Consider the following 16,024-nt stretch of genomic DNA (forward strand, 5'->3'; position numbering starts at 1 on the left):
TATGTCTATGGTTGCCTAGATTGGTTCTCAATTAGAGGCAGCTGTTTATCGTTGTCTCTGATTGGGAACCATATTTAGGCAGCCATATTCCTTGAGTATTTCGTGGGTGATTGTCTATGGTTAGTTGCCTGTGTCAGCACTATTATTATATAGCTTCACGTTCGTTTTGTTGTTTTTGTATAGTTCGTTTTGTGTTCTTTCTTCATTAAAGAAGATGTATTCAAATCACGCTGTGCTTTGGTCTCATCGCTATATCGAACGTGACATGTGTATTTTATTACCTTTTGTCATCCAACCATTCAACCTTGAAACAAAACAGATAAAGAGATGCCAGTTTCAGCCAAATATGGCTACTGGAGTATGGGCGAGTGTGTGTGTTGAAAGGAGTGGGTGTATGGAAAGCAAATCTGGTAATTGGGCAGATTTGTCGTCACTCAAGACCGTTTTGCATGGCTGATTGGACATGCTGACCTGAGGTGCTTCCTATCATGGTCGAGTCACCGGCGGTAGATAATGTCGCCATATTTGTCCCTCCCATGATTTTATTACAAGTAGGATAGCAGCCTATACCACAAGTAACTAATATTGATAACCATCTACATGTCACCTTGATACATACATAGAGTCTACTACTCAATGGGGAGGGCAAGAATGGCAACAAAACCGGGACACAGCGCCCTTCGGTCCACTTCCGCTTGCCAAGCACTGTTCGGTAACAGCATGGGAAGTAGCTACCTAATAGCCAAAATCAGGGTGACAGTTACTGTAAGCACATGCATACAATGCATGAAGAAACAGTATACCCATCATCAATACAATCTAAGCTAGATGCCCTCAATCTCAAACAAATTATCAATGAACCTACCAGGTATAACCCCAAATCTGTAAACACGGGCACCCTCATAGATATCATCCTGACCAACCTGCCCTCTAAATTAACCTCTGCTGTCTTCAACCAGGATCTCAGCGATCACTTCCTCATTGCCTGCGTCCGTAATGGGTCTGCGGTCAAACGACCACCCCTCATCACTGTCAAACACTCCCTAAAACACATCAGCATGCGAGCTTTTCTAATCAACCTGGCCCGGGTATCCTGGAAGGATATTTACCTCATTCCGTCAGTAGAGGATGCCTGGTTATTCTTTAAAAGTGCTAAATAAGCATGCTCCATTCAAAAAATGAAGAACCAGGAACAGATATAGCCCTTGGTTCGCTCCAGACCTGACTGCCCTTGACCAGCACAAAAACATCCTGTGGCGTACTGCATTAGCATCAAATAGCCCCCGCGATATGCAACTTTTCAGGGAAGTTAGGAACCACAATACACAGGCAGTTAGGAAAGCAAAGGCTAGCTTTTTCAAACAGAAATTTGCATCCTGTAGCACAAACTCCAAAAAGTTCAAGGTCACTGAAGTCCACGTAGAACAAGAAAACACTGTCGAGGAAACACTGTCACCACCGATAAATCTACGATAATCGAGAATTTCAATAAGCATTTTTCTACGGCTGGCCATGCTTTCCACCTGGCTACCCCTACCCCAGCCAACAGCTCTGCACCCCCCACAGCAACTTGCCCAAGCCTCCCCCACTTCTCTTTCACCCAAATCCAGATAGCTGATGTTCTGAAGAGCTGCAAAATCTGGACCCCTACAAATCAGCTGGGCTAAACAATCTGGACCCTCTCTTTCTAAAATTATCCGCCGCAATTGTTGCAACCCCTATTACTAGCCTGTTCAACCTCTCTTTCGTATCGTCTGAGATCCCCAAAGATTGGAAGGCTGCCACGGTCATCCCCCTCTTCAAAGGGGGAGACACTCTAGACCCAAACTGTTACAGACCTACATCTATCCTACCCTGCCTTTCTAAGGTCTTCGAAAGCCAAGTTAATAAACAGATCACTGACCATTTCGAATCCCACCATACCTTCTCCGCAATGCAATCTGGTTTCCGAGCTGGTCATGGGTGCACCTCAGCCACGCTCAAGGTCCTAAACAATATCATAACCGCCATCGATAAAAGACAATACTGTGCAGCCGTATTCATCGACCTGGCCAAGGCTTTCGACTCTGTCAATCACCACATTCTTATCGGCAGACTCAACAGCCTTGGTTTCTCAAATGACTGCCTTGTCTGGTTCACCAACTACTTCTCCGACAGAGTTCAGTGTGTCAAATCGGAGGGCCTGCAGTCCGGACCTCTGGCAGTCTCTATGGGGGTGCCACAGGGTTCAATTCTCAAGCCGACTCTTTCTATAGCAGGCGGCAACGGTGAGAGACTTGTTTTTAGATTTTTTAAAGTAGAAGTTAAATTGTTTGGGTACAGACCTGGATAGTAGGACAGAACTCTGCAGGTTATCTCTGCAGTAGATTGCAACACCGCCCCCTTTGGCCGTTCTATCTTGTCTGAAAATGTTGTAGTTAGGGATGGAGATTTCAGAGTTATTGGTGGTCTTCCTAAGCCAGGATTCAGACACGGCTAAGACATTCGGGTTGGCAGAGTGTGCTAAAGCAGTGAATAAAACAAACTTAGGGAGGAGGCTTCTAATGTTAACATGCATGAAACCAAGGCTTTTACGGTTACAGAAGTCATCAAAAGAGAGCGCCTGGGGAATAGGAGTGGAGCTAGGCACTGCAGGGCCTGGATTAACCTCTACATCGCCAGAGGAACAGAGGAGGAGTCGGATAAGGGTATGGGTACGGCTAAAAGCCATGAGAATTGGACGTCTAGGACGTCCGGAACAGAGAGTAAAAGGAGCAGGTTTCTGGGGGCGATAAAATAGATTCAAGGTATAATGTACAGACAAAGGTATGGTAGGATGTGAATACAGTGGAGGTAAACCTAGGCATTGAGTGATGATGAAAGAGATATTGTCTCTAGAAACATCATTGAAACCAGGTGATGTCATCGCATGTGTGGGCGGGGGAACTGAAGGGTTGGATAATGAGCAGGGCTAGAGGCTCTACAGTGAAATAAGCCAATAAACACCAACCAGAACAGCAATGGACAAGGCATATTAACATTAAGGAGAGGCATGCTTAGCCAAGTGATAGTGAGTAGTGAGGTTGGTTGGGGTCACGGCGATTCAGACAGCTAGCCGAGCCATGGGTAGCAAGCTAGCAGAAGATGGAGGTCTGTTTTTAGCCACCCCGTGCGTTTCCGTCGGTAGATTAGTGGGGTTTCGTGTGGTAGAGGGGACCAATCCAATTGTCAAAATAGTTATAGTTATAGTGGCCCAAGAAGATTGATCATTACACAGGTGCACCTTGTGCTGGGGGTCTATAAAAGGCCACTCTAAAATGTGCAGTTATGTCACACAACACAATGCCACAGATGCCTAATGAATTTATTTCAATTGACTGATTTCCTTATATGAACTGTAACTCGTTGAAATTGTTGCATGTTGCCTTAATATTTTTGTTCAGCTTATGCTATAAATACATTATGTTACTGCTTCGTTTCCCCTGGATAGAAGGGATCCAAGTGCATAGGCTTCTGTAGGTTTCCTGCAGCTGTGGGACAGTCACAGTTGATGTGACTGAAGATTAATTGTGCACGACTTGACAAATCATTAGGCAAATCAGTCTAAAACAACAGTAATTTGTACCTCTTTTCAACACTTGTGTCAATGGTTTTTATTAAAACAACCAAAAGTGTTGGGGAAAAAGTCAGCTCGCCACACATTTGCTGGTGGCCCTGTGCCTTACTTATAAACGATGTGTATGCACAAAATATACCCCAAAACATATGTGCGCCAGTTTTCACTCAAAAGTTGGCATTTATAAAAACTGAACTTGAGATGAGGATCTGCTTATCCTCCCACAAACTTCAGACCATGTGTATGCACAGTTTCTAGTGTTTGAAGTATTGCACTGCAAGAAGGCAAAAGTAGCCTAGTAGCTTTGTGCAAATGGGGAATATACAATGACTTATATACAAAAAATGCTAAATATAAGCACAAGATGCAATCATTTACTGTTAGTGAGAAGAACAAAAATATTTTCTTTATCTTTGCAGTGTAAAATAATTATAAATATATTTCCCATTATTTATTTCATTTCCATGATCATTGTAGAATAAATTCCTCACCTTTTCGCATTTTTTATTATTTTGCATTTTTTATGAATATATAGATAATACAGACAGAAGAGGTAGAGGACAAAACACCACGGATCCCCTAACAGATCAATCACACGCAAACCCCCCATTCTCCAACAGAGCCCCAAAACCAGACTAAAAGCAGGCACGATATAGAATTAGAGTAATATAATCAAATAGCAAAGAAAACTAAAAAAAGAGTTATACAAATTCTAATTTGGGTTGGTTTACGGAGTTGTGAAATTGACTGGGTCCATGTCTTCTACAAAGGATAGGAAAGCTTGCCAGATATTATCAAATGTAATTGCAGATCCTCTAATGGAGTAGCGTATTTTCTCTAGCTTGAGATCTTGCATGACTTCCTTTATCCAATGGTTAAAAGTAGGAGGAAACCAATCCTTCCACTTAAATAGTATAAGACGTCTAGCTAGAAGAGTAGTACATGCCAGTATGTTGCCCATAGATATGTTTAGATGGGCCTCCTGTGGTGCCACTCTGAATAATGAAATAAAGGCAGAAGGTTTTATAGTATCTTAGAAAACGTCTCAAAAATTGACATCCAGAAATCTGTCAATTTCGGGCATGTCCAAAACATGTGCAATAAAGTAGCAGTAGCCTGCTTACATGTGTCACAAGTGGAATCTATTTCTGTTCTAATCTTGGATCATTTTGCCTTTGACCAATGCAGCCAGTTAACTATTTTAAATTGAATTACAGTATGTCTTAAACATTTAGATTAAGAATGTATTCTCTGAAGCATACTCTGCCAAATTTGATCTGAAAGTTGTTCACCTAAATCCCCTTCCCATTGATGCTTAAGAGAGTTTAGGGATTCCAGATTGTGCGAGTTTAATAACCTATAGACCAACCTTATGCCCCCATTGATATAAGGGTTCACTTTAAAAACAGAATCTAGAAGGGAGGTAGGTGGGCGTGATGGGAAGTGACTAGAGTATGAAGATACAAAACTACGCAGTTGTAGGTACAGTTGAAGTCGGAAGTTTACAAACACTTAGGTTGGAGTCATTAAAACTAGTTTTTCAACCACTCCACAAATTTCTTTTAACAAACTATAGTTTTGGCAAGTTGGTTAGGACATCTACTTTGTGCATGACACAAGTAATTTTTCCAACAATTGTTTACAGACAGATTATTTCACATACAGTATAATTCACTGTGTCACAATTCCAGTGGGTCAGAAGTTTACATATACTAAGTTGACTGTGCCTTTAAACAGCTTGGAAAATTCCAGAAAATGATGTCATGGCTTTAGAAGCTTCTGATAGGCTAATTGACGTCATTTGAGTCAATTGGAGGTGTACCTGTGGATGCATTTCAAGGCCTACCTTCAAACTCAGTGCCTCTTTGCTTGACATCATGGGAAAATCAAAAGAAATCAGCCAAGACCTCAGAAAAAACATTGTAGACCTCCACAAGTCTGGTTCATCCTTGGGAGCAATGTCCAAACACCTGAAGGTACCACGTTCATCTGTACAAACAATGGTACGCAAGTATAAACACCATGGGACCACTCAGCCGTTATACACCTCAGGAAGAAGACGCGTTCTGTCTCATAGAGAAGAACGTACTTTGGTGCGAAAAGTGCAAATCAATCCCAGAACAACAGCAAAGAACCTTGTGAAGATGCTGGAGGAAACAGGTGCAAAAGTATCTATATCCACACTAAAACGAGTCCTATAGCAACATAACTTGAAAGCCCACTCAGCAAGGAAGAAGCCACTGCTCCAAAACCGCCATAAAAAAGCCGGACTACGGTTTGCAACTGCACATAGGGACAAATATGTACTTTTTGGAGAAATGTCCTGTGGTATGATGAAACAAAAATATAACTGTTCGGCCATAATGACCATCGTTATGTTTGGAGGAAAAAGGGGGAGGATTGCAAGCCGAAGAACACCATCCCAACTGTTAAGCATGGGGGTGCCAGCATCAGGTTGTGGGGGTGCTTTGCTGCAAGAAGGACTTCACAAAATAGATGGCATCATGAGGCAGGAAAATTATGTGGATATATTGAAGCAACATCTCAAGACATCAGTCAGGAAGTTAAAGCTTGGTTGCAAATGTGTCTTCCAAATGGACAATGACCCCAAGCATACTTCCAAAGTTGTGGCAAAATGGCTTAAGGACAACAAAGTCAAGATATTGGAGTGGCAGTCACAAAGCCCTGACCTCAGTCCTATTGAAAATTTGTGGGCAGAACTGAAAAAACGTGTGCGAGCAAGGAGGCCTACAAACCAGATTTAGGTACACCAGCTCTGTCAGGAGGAATGGGACAAAATTCACCCAACTTATTGTGGGAAGCTTGTGGAAGGCTACCCGAAACGTTTGACCCAAGTTAAACAATTTAAAGGCAATGCTACCAAATACTAATTGAGTGTATGTAAACTTCTGACACACTGGGAATGCGATGAAAGAAATAAAATCTGAAATAAATCATTCTCTCTACTATTATTCTGACATTTCACATTCTTAAAATAAAGTGGTGATCCTAACTGACCTAAAACAGGGAATTTTCACTAGGATTAAATGTCAGGAATTGTGAAAACTGAGTTTAAATGTATTTGGCTAAGGTGTATCTAAACTTCCGACTTCAACTGTACCTAAAGAAATGGGATCTAGGAATATTTAACTTTTGTACTAACTGTTCAAAAGATACAAAATCCATATCAATGTCATTCAGTTGAGGAGAACCCTTTTCCAGACCAGATATGAAAAGCGCTGTCTCATGATGATGATGAGAATGTTTGGTTCTTTAATAACAGGCAGAAATTGAAAATTCACTGAGAGCAAACGATTTTGGAGTTTTGGGGTTTATAGTGTATTTAGAAACAGGCTCAGTTAATGCAAGTTTTGAGCAGAGTAAGGCAGCTAAAGAGGTGGGGCCACAGGATTAAATCTCCAAGGTCAACCATTTCGGACCTGCAACATCAGGGATTTCTGTCATCCAATATAGAATTATTGTTATATTAGCTGCCCAGTAATAATATTGAAAGTTCTCTGCAATATGCTTTTACGTATCTGAGGTTTTTTCTTGTTCCAGATAAAAGCAGATATCAGTTTATCTATGGAGATTAAAAAATATATTTTTTCAGAAAGATAGGAATACATTGAAATTAATATAAAAACTTAGGTAATACATTCCTTTTAACAGTGTTAATTATTTCGCCCAAAGAAAGAGAAAGTCAATCCCAGCGTTCAAGATCCTGTTTCAGGCAGAGTGTCAAGGGAGGGAAATTGGCTTTAGAATTCCACCAAGAAACTGTGGTTGCAGTGAGCTAAGGAAACACTGGCGATTTGGAAAAACGTTGTCTGGTCTGATGAATACCGGTTCTTGACGTTTCACGCTGATGGGATGACTAGGGTATGGAGAAACCTACGAGTACATGCATCTTTGAAATCGTGTGTAACCCAAATTAGTATTTCAATTTCTGTGTACTCACTCTGAAGTGTGCATGACTAAAATAAGTTTGCACGGCAGAATGATTAATAAGGCATCAATTACATTTTTTGTAGATTAACCTTATACCTGGATATTTGACCAAATATCTTTAGTAGAACCTGGATCTCTGGAAGACCAGTTAAATTGTCAGACATATATAATAGCATGTCATCTGCATAGAGTGAGACTTCATGCTCTTAGCCCCCTCTTCGCATATATTTGATAGTGGTGTTATTACGTTTTGCTATGTCTAAAGACTTGATTGCGATGGCAAACAGCTGGGGACAGAGGAGAACCCTGTCTTGTCCCACGTTGAAGTTGGAGATGGGATTAAAGGTTATTATTTGTGCGCACTGCAGCCATAGGGGAGGAGTAAAGGACTTTGATCCAGGATATAAATTGGGACAAAATCCAAATTGTTTGAGAGTATAAAAAAGATAATGCCACTTCACCTGATCAAACGCCTTCTCAGCATCAAGTGATAACAATATCTCTGGAGTGTCAGATGAAGACGTCTATGTTGAAAAAATTAATTTGATTTTTTATAAAACCAGTTTGATCTGTAGAGATAATGGAGGGAAGCACTGACTCAAACCCGCGGGCAAGAATCTTACATCGCAATTTTATAAAGAAATTGGTAAAGAGTTTGAGGAGAATGAATCCTCAAATATGTAAATCAAGAGAGGAGAAAGTTGATCTGAGAATTTTCTCTAGAATTTCCTTGAAAATTTGTCGGGCCCACACTGCATAGATTTAATTGCCAACACAATCTATTCTACAGAGAACTGTTCTTCCAATTCAGCAGCTATATCTGGTTCAACTATCTCTCGTTGTCTCTGATTGGGAGCCATATTTAGGCAGCCATAGTCATTAGGTAGGTTGTGGGTAATTGTCTATGTGTAAGTTGCCAGTGTCTGCACTTATTTGTTTTGTATAGCGTCGTTTTGGTAGTTTGTAAAAGTGTTTGTTTAGTCTTCATTAAAAAGGAAGATGTATTGTTATTACGCTGCGCCTTGGTCCTCCTCTCTTTCTCCTAACGACGATCGTGACACCCAGCAGCAGTCCCAACACCTTACCACTGCTACACCTGGCTATCATCGTACCCTGATAGCGGACCCACATTCGTTTAAGCAAAACAGTTCATTCAGCTTCATGTACTGCCTTTGAAAAAAACATAGCTGATATGGCTAACTTGCTTAAACGAATGTGGTTTCTACTGACAATTGAGATGTATAAACTATGGCAAAGGGGACGGCGAGCGGATAAGAGGCAATCCGTAATTTTGATTAAGACATTAATGAGCGAGCTAGGACGGACGTAGTCAATATAACTATTTGTTCAGTATTTTTTAAATGTACAGCGACAGAATTCAGAACATGGGCCGTTCTTGCAGTATTCTCCCTGTACACCAAGTCAGAACCGTATAATAAATAAAGGGGGCATATAAGCAGACAATGAAAGCTCTTACAATATTCAATGATTACACTTCTCTAAAACAGGATATAGGCTACATGTGCACCACCAAGTCAGAACAGTAGGCTAAATTATGAGGGGAAAATTGACCAAATTATTAGGTTGAGGCACATGGGCCACTAACAGCTTACTACACAACATACACTTAGTATTACTTTCTTAGCAACAGTATACATATCTCCCTGGAATATTAGCTAATTTATACAGCAGCATACAATACATTTTTGGACTCACCTTGTTGTGCTGTGCTCACTTGAACAGGAAGGTGGTGTGGCGGTCCTTCTTCGCCAAATTTTTTTATCAAACTTTGTCATCAAAGTCTGGCATTCTTTGGATTTATGGTGCTTTCAAGACAACTGGGAACTCTGGAAAAAAAACTAAGTTGAATCATGACGTCAGTGATCTTCAGGTCGGATCTCTAGAAAGAGGCCAGAGTTCCCGACTTGCAATTCCGAGTTGGATGACTGTTCAAACCTATTATCCCAGTCGGAGCTAGTTTTTTCCAAGTTCCCAGTTGTCTTGACCTCACTGAAGTCTGAGATTTCCCAGTTCCAGTGAGTTTCCAGTTGTTTTGAGCGCGGCAGAAGTCATACTGGATTGACAGCATGGCCAATGTTGAATGTTTATCCTTTTAAGCTTGGAAAAGAGACCCTTAAACCCAGACTTGGACCACACACCCACTCCACTGAATAGCAGGCTAGTGATTGCTTTGCGATGCTTGCAGTTAGCCACTAATTCCTTCCAAACCACTCATTGTTGAATTTGCGTAACATTTATTCCCAATGGCTGATGAGCACCGATACGTTTTATCTATAATTTATCTTCATATGACAAGGATTGAAAAGGATTTGCCAGTAGATTGTCGACTTGATTCATGATGATGACTGCTAGCCTGCTAGCTAAGATTCTGAAAGTAAACTCAGCAAAAAAAGAAACGTCCTCTCACTGTCAACTGCGTTTATTTTCAGCAAACTTAACATGTGTAAATATTTGTATGAACATAACAAGATTCAACAACTGAGACATAAACTGAACAAGTTCCACAGACATGTGACTAACAGAAATTGAATAATGTGTCCCTGAACAAAGGGGGGGTCAAAATCAAAAGTAACAGTCAATATCTGGTGTGGCCACCAGCTGCATTAAGAACTGTTGGGTTTGTGCCCATAGGCAACGTTGTTGCCAGTGATGTCTGGTGAGGACCTGCCTTACAACAGGCCTACAATCCCTCAGTCCAGCCTCTTGTGTGTTCCTTGTGTAACTCGGGCAGTTGTTGTTGCCATCCTGTACCTGTCCCGCAGGTGTGATGTTCGGATGTACCGATCCTGTGCAGGTGTTGTTACACGTGGTCTGCCATTGCGAGGACGATCAACTGTCCGTCCTGTCTCCCTGTAGCGCTGTCTTAGGTGTCTCACAGTATGGATATTGCAATTTATTGCCCTGGCCACATCTGCAGTCCTCATGCCTCCTTGCAGCATGCCTAAGGCACGTTTACGCAGATGAGCAGGGACTCTGGGCATCTTTCTTTTGGTGTTTTTCAGAGTCAGTAGAAAGGCCTCTTTAGTGTCCTAAGTTTGCATAACTGTGACCTTAATTACATACCGTCTGTAACCTGTTAGTGTCTTAACGACCGTTCCACAGGTGCATGTTCATTCATTGTTTATGGTTCATTGAACAAGCATGGGAAACCGTGTTTAAACCCTAAACAATGAAGATCTGTGAAGTTATTTGGATTTTTACAAATTATCTTTGAAAGACAGGGTCCTGAAAAAGGGACGTTTCTTTTTTTGTTGAGTTTATGATGTTGACATGACCAGTCCAATCAAAGCTACTGTAGATATAACGTGATTTGACGTAATTGTATCTGTTGCCAATGACCTTGAGCCTTCTTGGATATTTAAAACATTTTTTATTAATGTTTTCTCCCCAATTTTGTGGTATCCAATTGGTAGTAGTTCCAGTATTGTCCCATCGCTGCAAATCCCGTACGGACTCGGGAGAGGCAAAGGTCAAGAGCTGTTGTGCCTTCGAAACACAACCCAGCCAAGCCGCACTGCTTCTTGATACAATGCCGCTTAACCCGGAAGCCAACCGCACCAATGTTATCGGAGGAAACACCGTACACCTGGCAACCGTGTCAGCGTGTACTGCGCACGGCCCGCCACAGGAGTCGCTAGTGCATGATGGGACAACAACAGCCCTGCCGGCCAAACCCTCCCCTAACCCGGATGACGCTGGGACAATTGTGCGCCGCCCCATGGGTCTCACGGTCGCGGCCAGCTGCAACAGAGCCTGGACTCGAACCCAGGATCTCAAGTGGCACTTTTAATGTTACTCTATGGCAGCACGTAAGGGGCTTGAATTTTCGAGCTCTACCTGTAGATTTTGTGGTGAAGTCGTGTCCCCATTAGTGACAGAACACTGAGCCAATCACGGCGCAACTGGAAAACATCACCAACCCCTATGCTCCGTATTTTCCGCTGGCTGCCCCACCACCACAAAAAGCACTGAGCTGGGCTGAAACGCCTGCGTTTTAGAGCTGCCTTACTCAAGAAAGCAAAAAAGATGCGGCTTTATTCATTAAAACATGTTTTTGACATTGTTTGCGAACTGATATGTGAAATGCAATAATGCCAAAATAACATGCAAAACAGGTGTGGCTCAAAACAGGTGGGGCTAGTTCACAAGCGCAGTTTCCACAGGTCTGATTTATAACGGGAAACATGGTTATGTATGGCGTGTGCCAAGTTTACAAATCTCAATATTTCTGTGAGTGCGCAGTCTTTGCAGAAATAGAGCATGCAGATATTTAGTGTAAAATGTACACAATGGTTATAAGGCCCCTGCTGTGCTGATCGCTGCAAGTGTATAATGGAAATCGCTACATAATGCTACACATTAAAAAAAAGTATCGACATATTCGGAAACGGGCTTCCATATTCTCCTGATTAGGTTTCCCATGATGCAATGCGTATCTGTCATGGCTGCTCACTGTTGCTTCTCACTGCACATGGGTTGAAATTAACAAATGTATACAATTACATTGAAATAGGCTACATTACAGCAGTAAGGATATATATTGACAATTACGCCGATCTTGGTTGGAAACAGTATTGACGTCTTTGTACGACTGTTACAAATCACATTTTGAGATGGTGCGGGAAGCTGAGATTCCCGTGCTCCGAGGTTTTCTGAAACCAAGCGAGGCAACGGAATGGAAGCAGAATGTTTTCAGCTCTGCAGGTGAGATTAAAAATCAATTATGCGAAAATCAGTATTATTATCACACTTTACATTTATTTTGGTGTAGATTTAGATAGTTTGTTTTGTGAGAAATGTAGCTACAATTAAACGTTGGCTAGCTTGGTGGTGGCTAATGTTACGTTCAGCTAACTACCGCAAAAATGTGTGGAGGCATGGCACGCAGTAATAGCCACTGTCCGTCGGTTTGTCATTTGATTTGACTAATGTGTAATGTTTAACCAAGGTTCAATATTAAGGCTACGTGATGATTAATTAAAGCTAGATTAATTGAACTAGCCAGTTCGCTCAATACAGGTTTGAATGATAGCTAGTTAGCTACTGTACCATGCACACTAACTGTCAACTTATGGGAGCAAGCCTAGCTAGCTAGAACACCAGTAGCGCACTACTAGCTACAAAGGCTAGACCGACAGGAATTGAGTCATTTTAGGCACATGTATATCTAATTGACTGGGTATTGATCTCATACTCGAACTTTTAAACTTTGAATATAACCTTACATATAGTTAGGTACCAGCTAGCTAACTATGTCACCAATATACAGGTATCAACTTAGCGAGCTATAGTAGCTTTGTACCGATTCGTGCCACATCCCACCAGGAGCGTATTCATTGCGCCTATTATTTTGCAAAACGTTTCGTAAACAAACGAAACGGGGAGGAACATACCTGAAAACGTTAAAGTTTGGACAGATTATTTACATTCCAGCCCTCAGCCACGCATCCCCCCGTGAGGATGGAAATGTACATATATACGGTAGGTGGGTGTTTAGCTAGTTCAACTAACCCGTAGCTTTGATCTCCGTAATATGTTAGTTCTCGCTACACTAGAGGCAGTAATAGTGAGTTAATTGCTGCCAGGATCTTTCGCTGAACACTCTGTCAACTTACTGCATTGAGGCTGTGGCAACGCACGTTTGACAGCACAGTGGGGCGAAGCATCCCATCCCCCATGAAAGAACGTACGACTCTATGGACAATCACCATGTACGGTCGCTATTTTCTATATGCTCGGCTATTTTCTTGGCATGTATGCTCATCTTTGCTAAATCCGAGGTCACTGGCTTTGAACAATAATCAGCCATGTCATCATATGTTTCTCGCCCATCATCCAGTCACTGATGGCACAGTACCGTGAGCTGTATCAAGTGATGTAGCTATGTCATGGTTGTCTGGGCTGGTTTTATGTGCTGTTGTCAGAATAGACATGACTTGATATATTTTTGTCTCCATTTGGATTTAGCCTTTTGAGACATCACTCACCAACAAAAAGCACACCGTTTCTGACATCAGATTGTATTGAAATAATGTATTGTAAATATGATGTTGGCCTGCTTTTCACTACACTGCACAAGTAAAAAAAAATATCCAGTAAGTCTACACTCATGACATAAAAATAATTGTAGACTGAACAAAAATATAAACGCAACCTGAAGCAATTTCAAAGATTTTACTTAGTTACAGTTGTATAAGGAAATCAGTCAATTGAAATACCTTCATTAGGCCCAAATCTATGGATTCCACATGACTGGGAATACAGATATGCATCTGTTAGTCACAGATACTTTTGGTCATGTAGTGTATGTGGACACCTGCTCGTTAAACATCTCATTCCAAAATCATGGGCATTAATATGGAGTTGGTACCCCTTTTGTTTCGATAACAGCCTCCACTCTTCTGGGTAGGCTTTCCACTGGATGTTGGAACATTGCTGCGGGGACTTGCTTCCGTTCAGCCACGAGCATTAGTGAGGTCGGGCACTGTTTGGCGATTAGGCCTGGCTCGCAGTCGCGTTCCAATTCATCCCAAAGGTGTTAGATGGGGTTGAGGTCAGGGCTCTGTGCAGGCCAGTCAAGTTCTTCCACACTGATCTCAATAAACCATTTCTGTATGGACCTTGCTTTGTGCACGGGGGCATTGTCATGCTGAAACAGGAAAGGGCCTTCCCCAAACTGTCTCCACAAAGTTGGAAGCACAGAGTCGTCTAGAATGCCGTTGTGTGCTGTAGCGTTAAGATTCCGCTTAACTGGAACTAAGGAGCCATGAACCATGAAAAACAGCCCCAGACCATTATTCTTCCTTCACCAAACTTTACAGTTGGCACTATGCTTTGGGGCAGGTAGCGTTCTCCTGGCATCCGCCAAAGCCAGATTTTTCTTTCAGATTGCCAGATGGTGAAGCGTGATTTATATTTCAGAGAACGCGTTTCCACTGCTCAAGTGTCCAATGGCGGCAAGCTTTATACCACTGCAGCCGACGCTTGGCATTGCACATGGTGATCTTATGCTTGTGTTCGATTGCTCGGCCATGGAAACCCACTTCATGAAGCCCCCTACGAACAGTTGTTGTGCTGACGTTGCTTCTAGAGACAGTTTGGAACTCTGTAGTAAGTGTTACAATTGAGGACAGATTTGTACGTGTTTCAGCACTCGGCGGTCCTGTTCTGTGAGCTTGTGTGGCCTACCACTTTGTGGCTGAGCCTTTGTTGCTCTCACATTAATAGCACTTACAGTTGACCGGCAATACTCAGAAATTTGACGAACTGACTTGTTGGCAAGGTTGCATCCTATCACGGTGTTGAAAGTGACTGAGTTGTTCAGTAAGGCTAATTCTACTGCCAATGTTTGTCTATGGAGATTGCATGGCGGTGTGCTCGATTTTATACACCTGTCAGCAACGTGTGTGGATGAAATAGCCGAAGCCACTTATCTGAAGAGGTGTCCACATACTTTTGTATCTGTAGTGTACCATAACCTCACCGCCACCACGGGGCACTCTGTTCACAACGTTGACATCAGCAAACCGCTCGCTCACACGACGCCAGACACGCTGTCTGCCATCTGCCCGGTACAGTTGGAACCAGGATTCATCTGTGAAGAGCACACTTCTCTAGCATGCCCCCTGAAGTAGGTTACGACGCCTAACTGCACGCAGGTCAAGACCCTGGTGAAGATGACGAGCACGCAGATGTGCTTCCCTGAGATGTTTTCTGACAGTTTGTGCAAACCCACAGTTTCATCAGCTGTCTGGGGTGGCTGGTATGCCACACCTTGATACGCTACACCTGTCATGTGGATGGATCATCTTGGCAAAGTACAAATGCTCACTAACATGGATCTAAGCAAACATTTGAGAGAAATATGCTTTTTGTGTGTATGGAACATTTCTGTGACCTTTTATTTCAGCTCATGGGACCAACACTTTACATATTGCATTTATATTTTTGTTCAGTGTAGCTAGTCCCCGCCCTGTGTGTTCTTGTAGGAGATATGAGTCTGTTGCTCTCTCTATTCTGAAATGTATGCTAATGTATTATATGTTTGCTTGAATATTGAGAGGCCTTGGGCAGTTCAGAATCATATTTCTCCCATATTGAATTGCCTTACATTGACTGCTGAATTACTGACTAATTTGAGGTTGTTGTTTTCCATAATTTCAGTTTCTTGACAGTTCTGAAATGTATTTGAGTAGCTGAAATGTTATGAACAGTGGTTGAGAGGTCATACCCTGGGCTGTAATTTGACCTCTTATCTCCCTTTCTCCTTCTCTCACCCTTCCTCACTCCCTCTCTAGGCTCTGCAGCCTCTGGGTTTCATTAGATTTGTAGTGAGGTGAAATATCTCAACACCTCACAGGCCAGCCGTGCAGTGATTGCCTATTAAAGCCCACCAGCAATTGTATTAGCAAGAGGAAATCAATGGGAACTGTGCTAGCTACTAGCAATACCCATATT

The 16,024-nt window shown here is 42.2% G+C and overlaps 1 protein-coding gene across 1 annotated transcript in view; it reads left to right on the plus strand.

Annotated features, from left to right (window-relative positions):
- Positions 1-12,009: 12,009 nt before the first annotated feature.
- The window catches only part of ttc27 (tetratricopeptide repeat domain 27), a 124,726-nt gene continuing 120,711 nt past the window's right edge, over positions 12,010-16,024 (plus strand). Inside the window, exon 1 of the mRNA XM_038960503.1 lies at positions 12,010-12,271. Coding sequence (XP_038816431.1) covers positions 12,181-12,271 — 91 coding nt within the window. The 5' untranslated portion in view covers positions 12,010-12,180. The remainder of the gene's footprint in view (positions 12,272-16,024) is intronic.

This window comes from Salvelinus namaycush, chromosome 22 (genome assembly GCF_016432855.1).
Source record: "Salvelinus namaycush isolate Seneca chromosome 22, SaNama_1.0, whole genome shotgun sequence".
Lineage (NCBI taxonomy): Eukaryota > Metazoa > Chordata > Actinopteri > Salmoniformes > Salmonidae > Salvelinus > Salvelinus namaycush.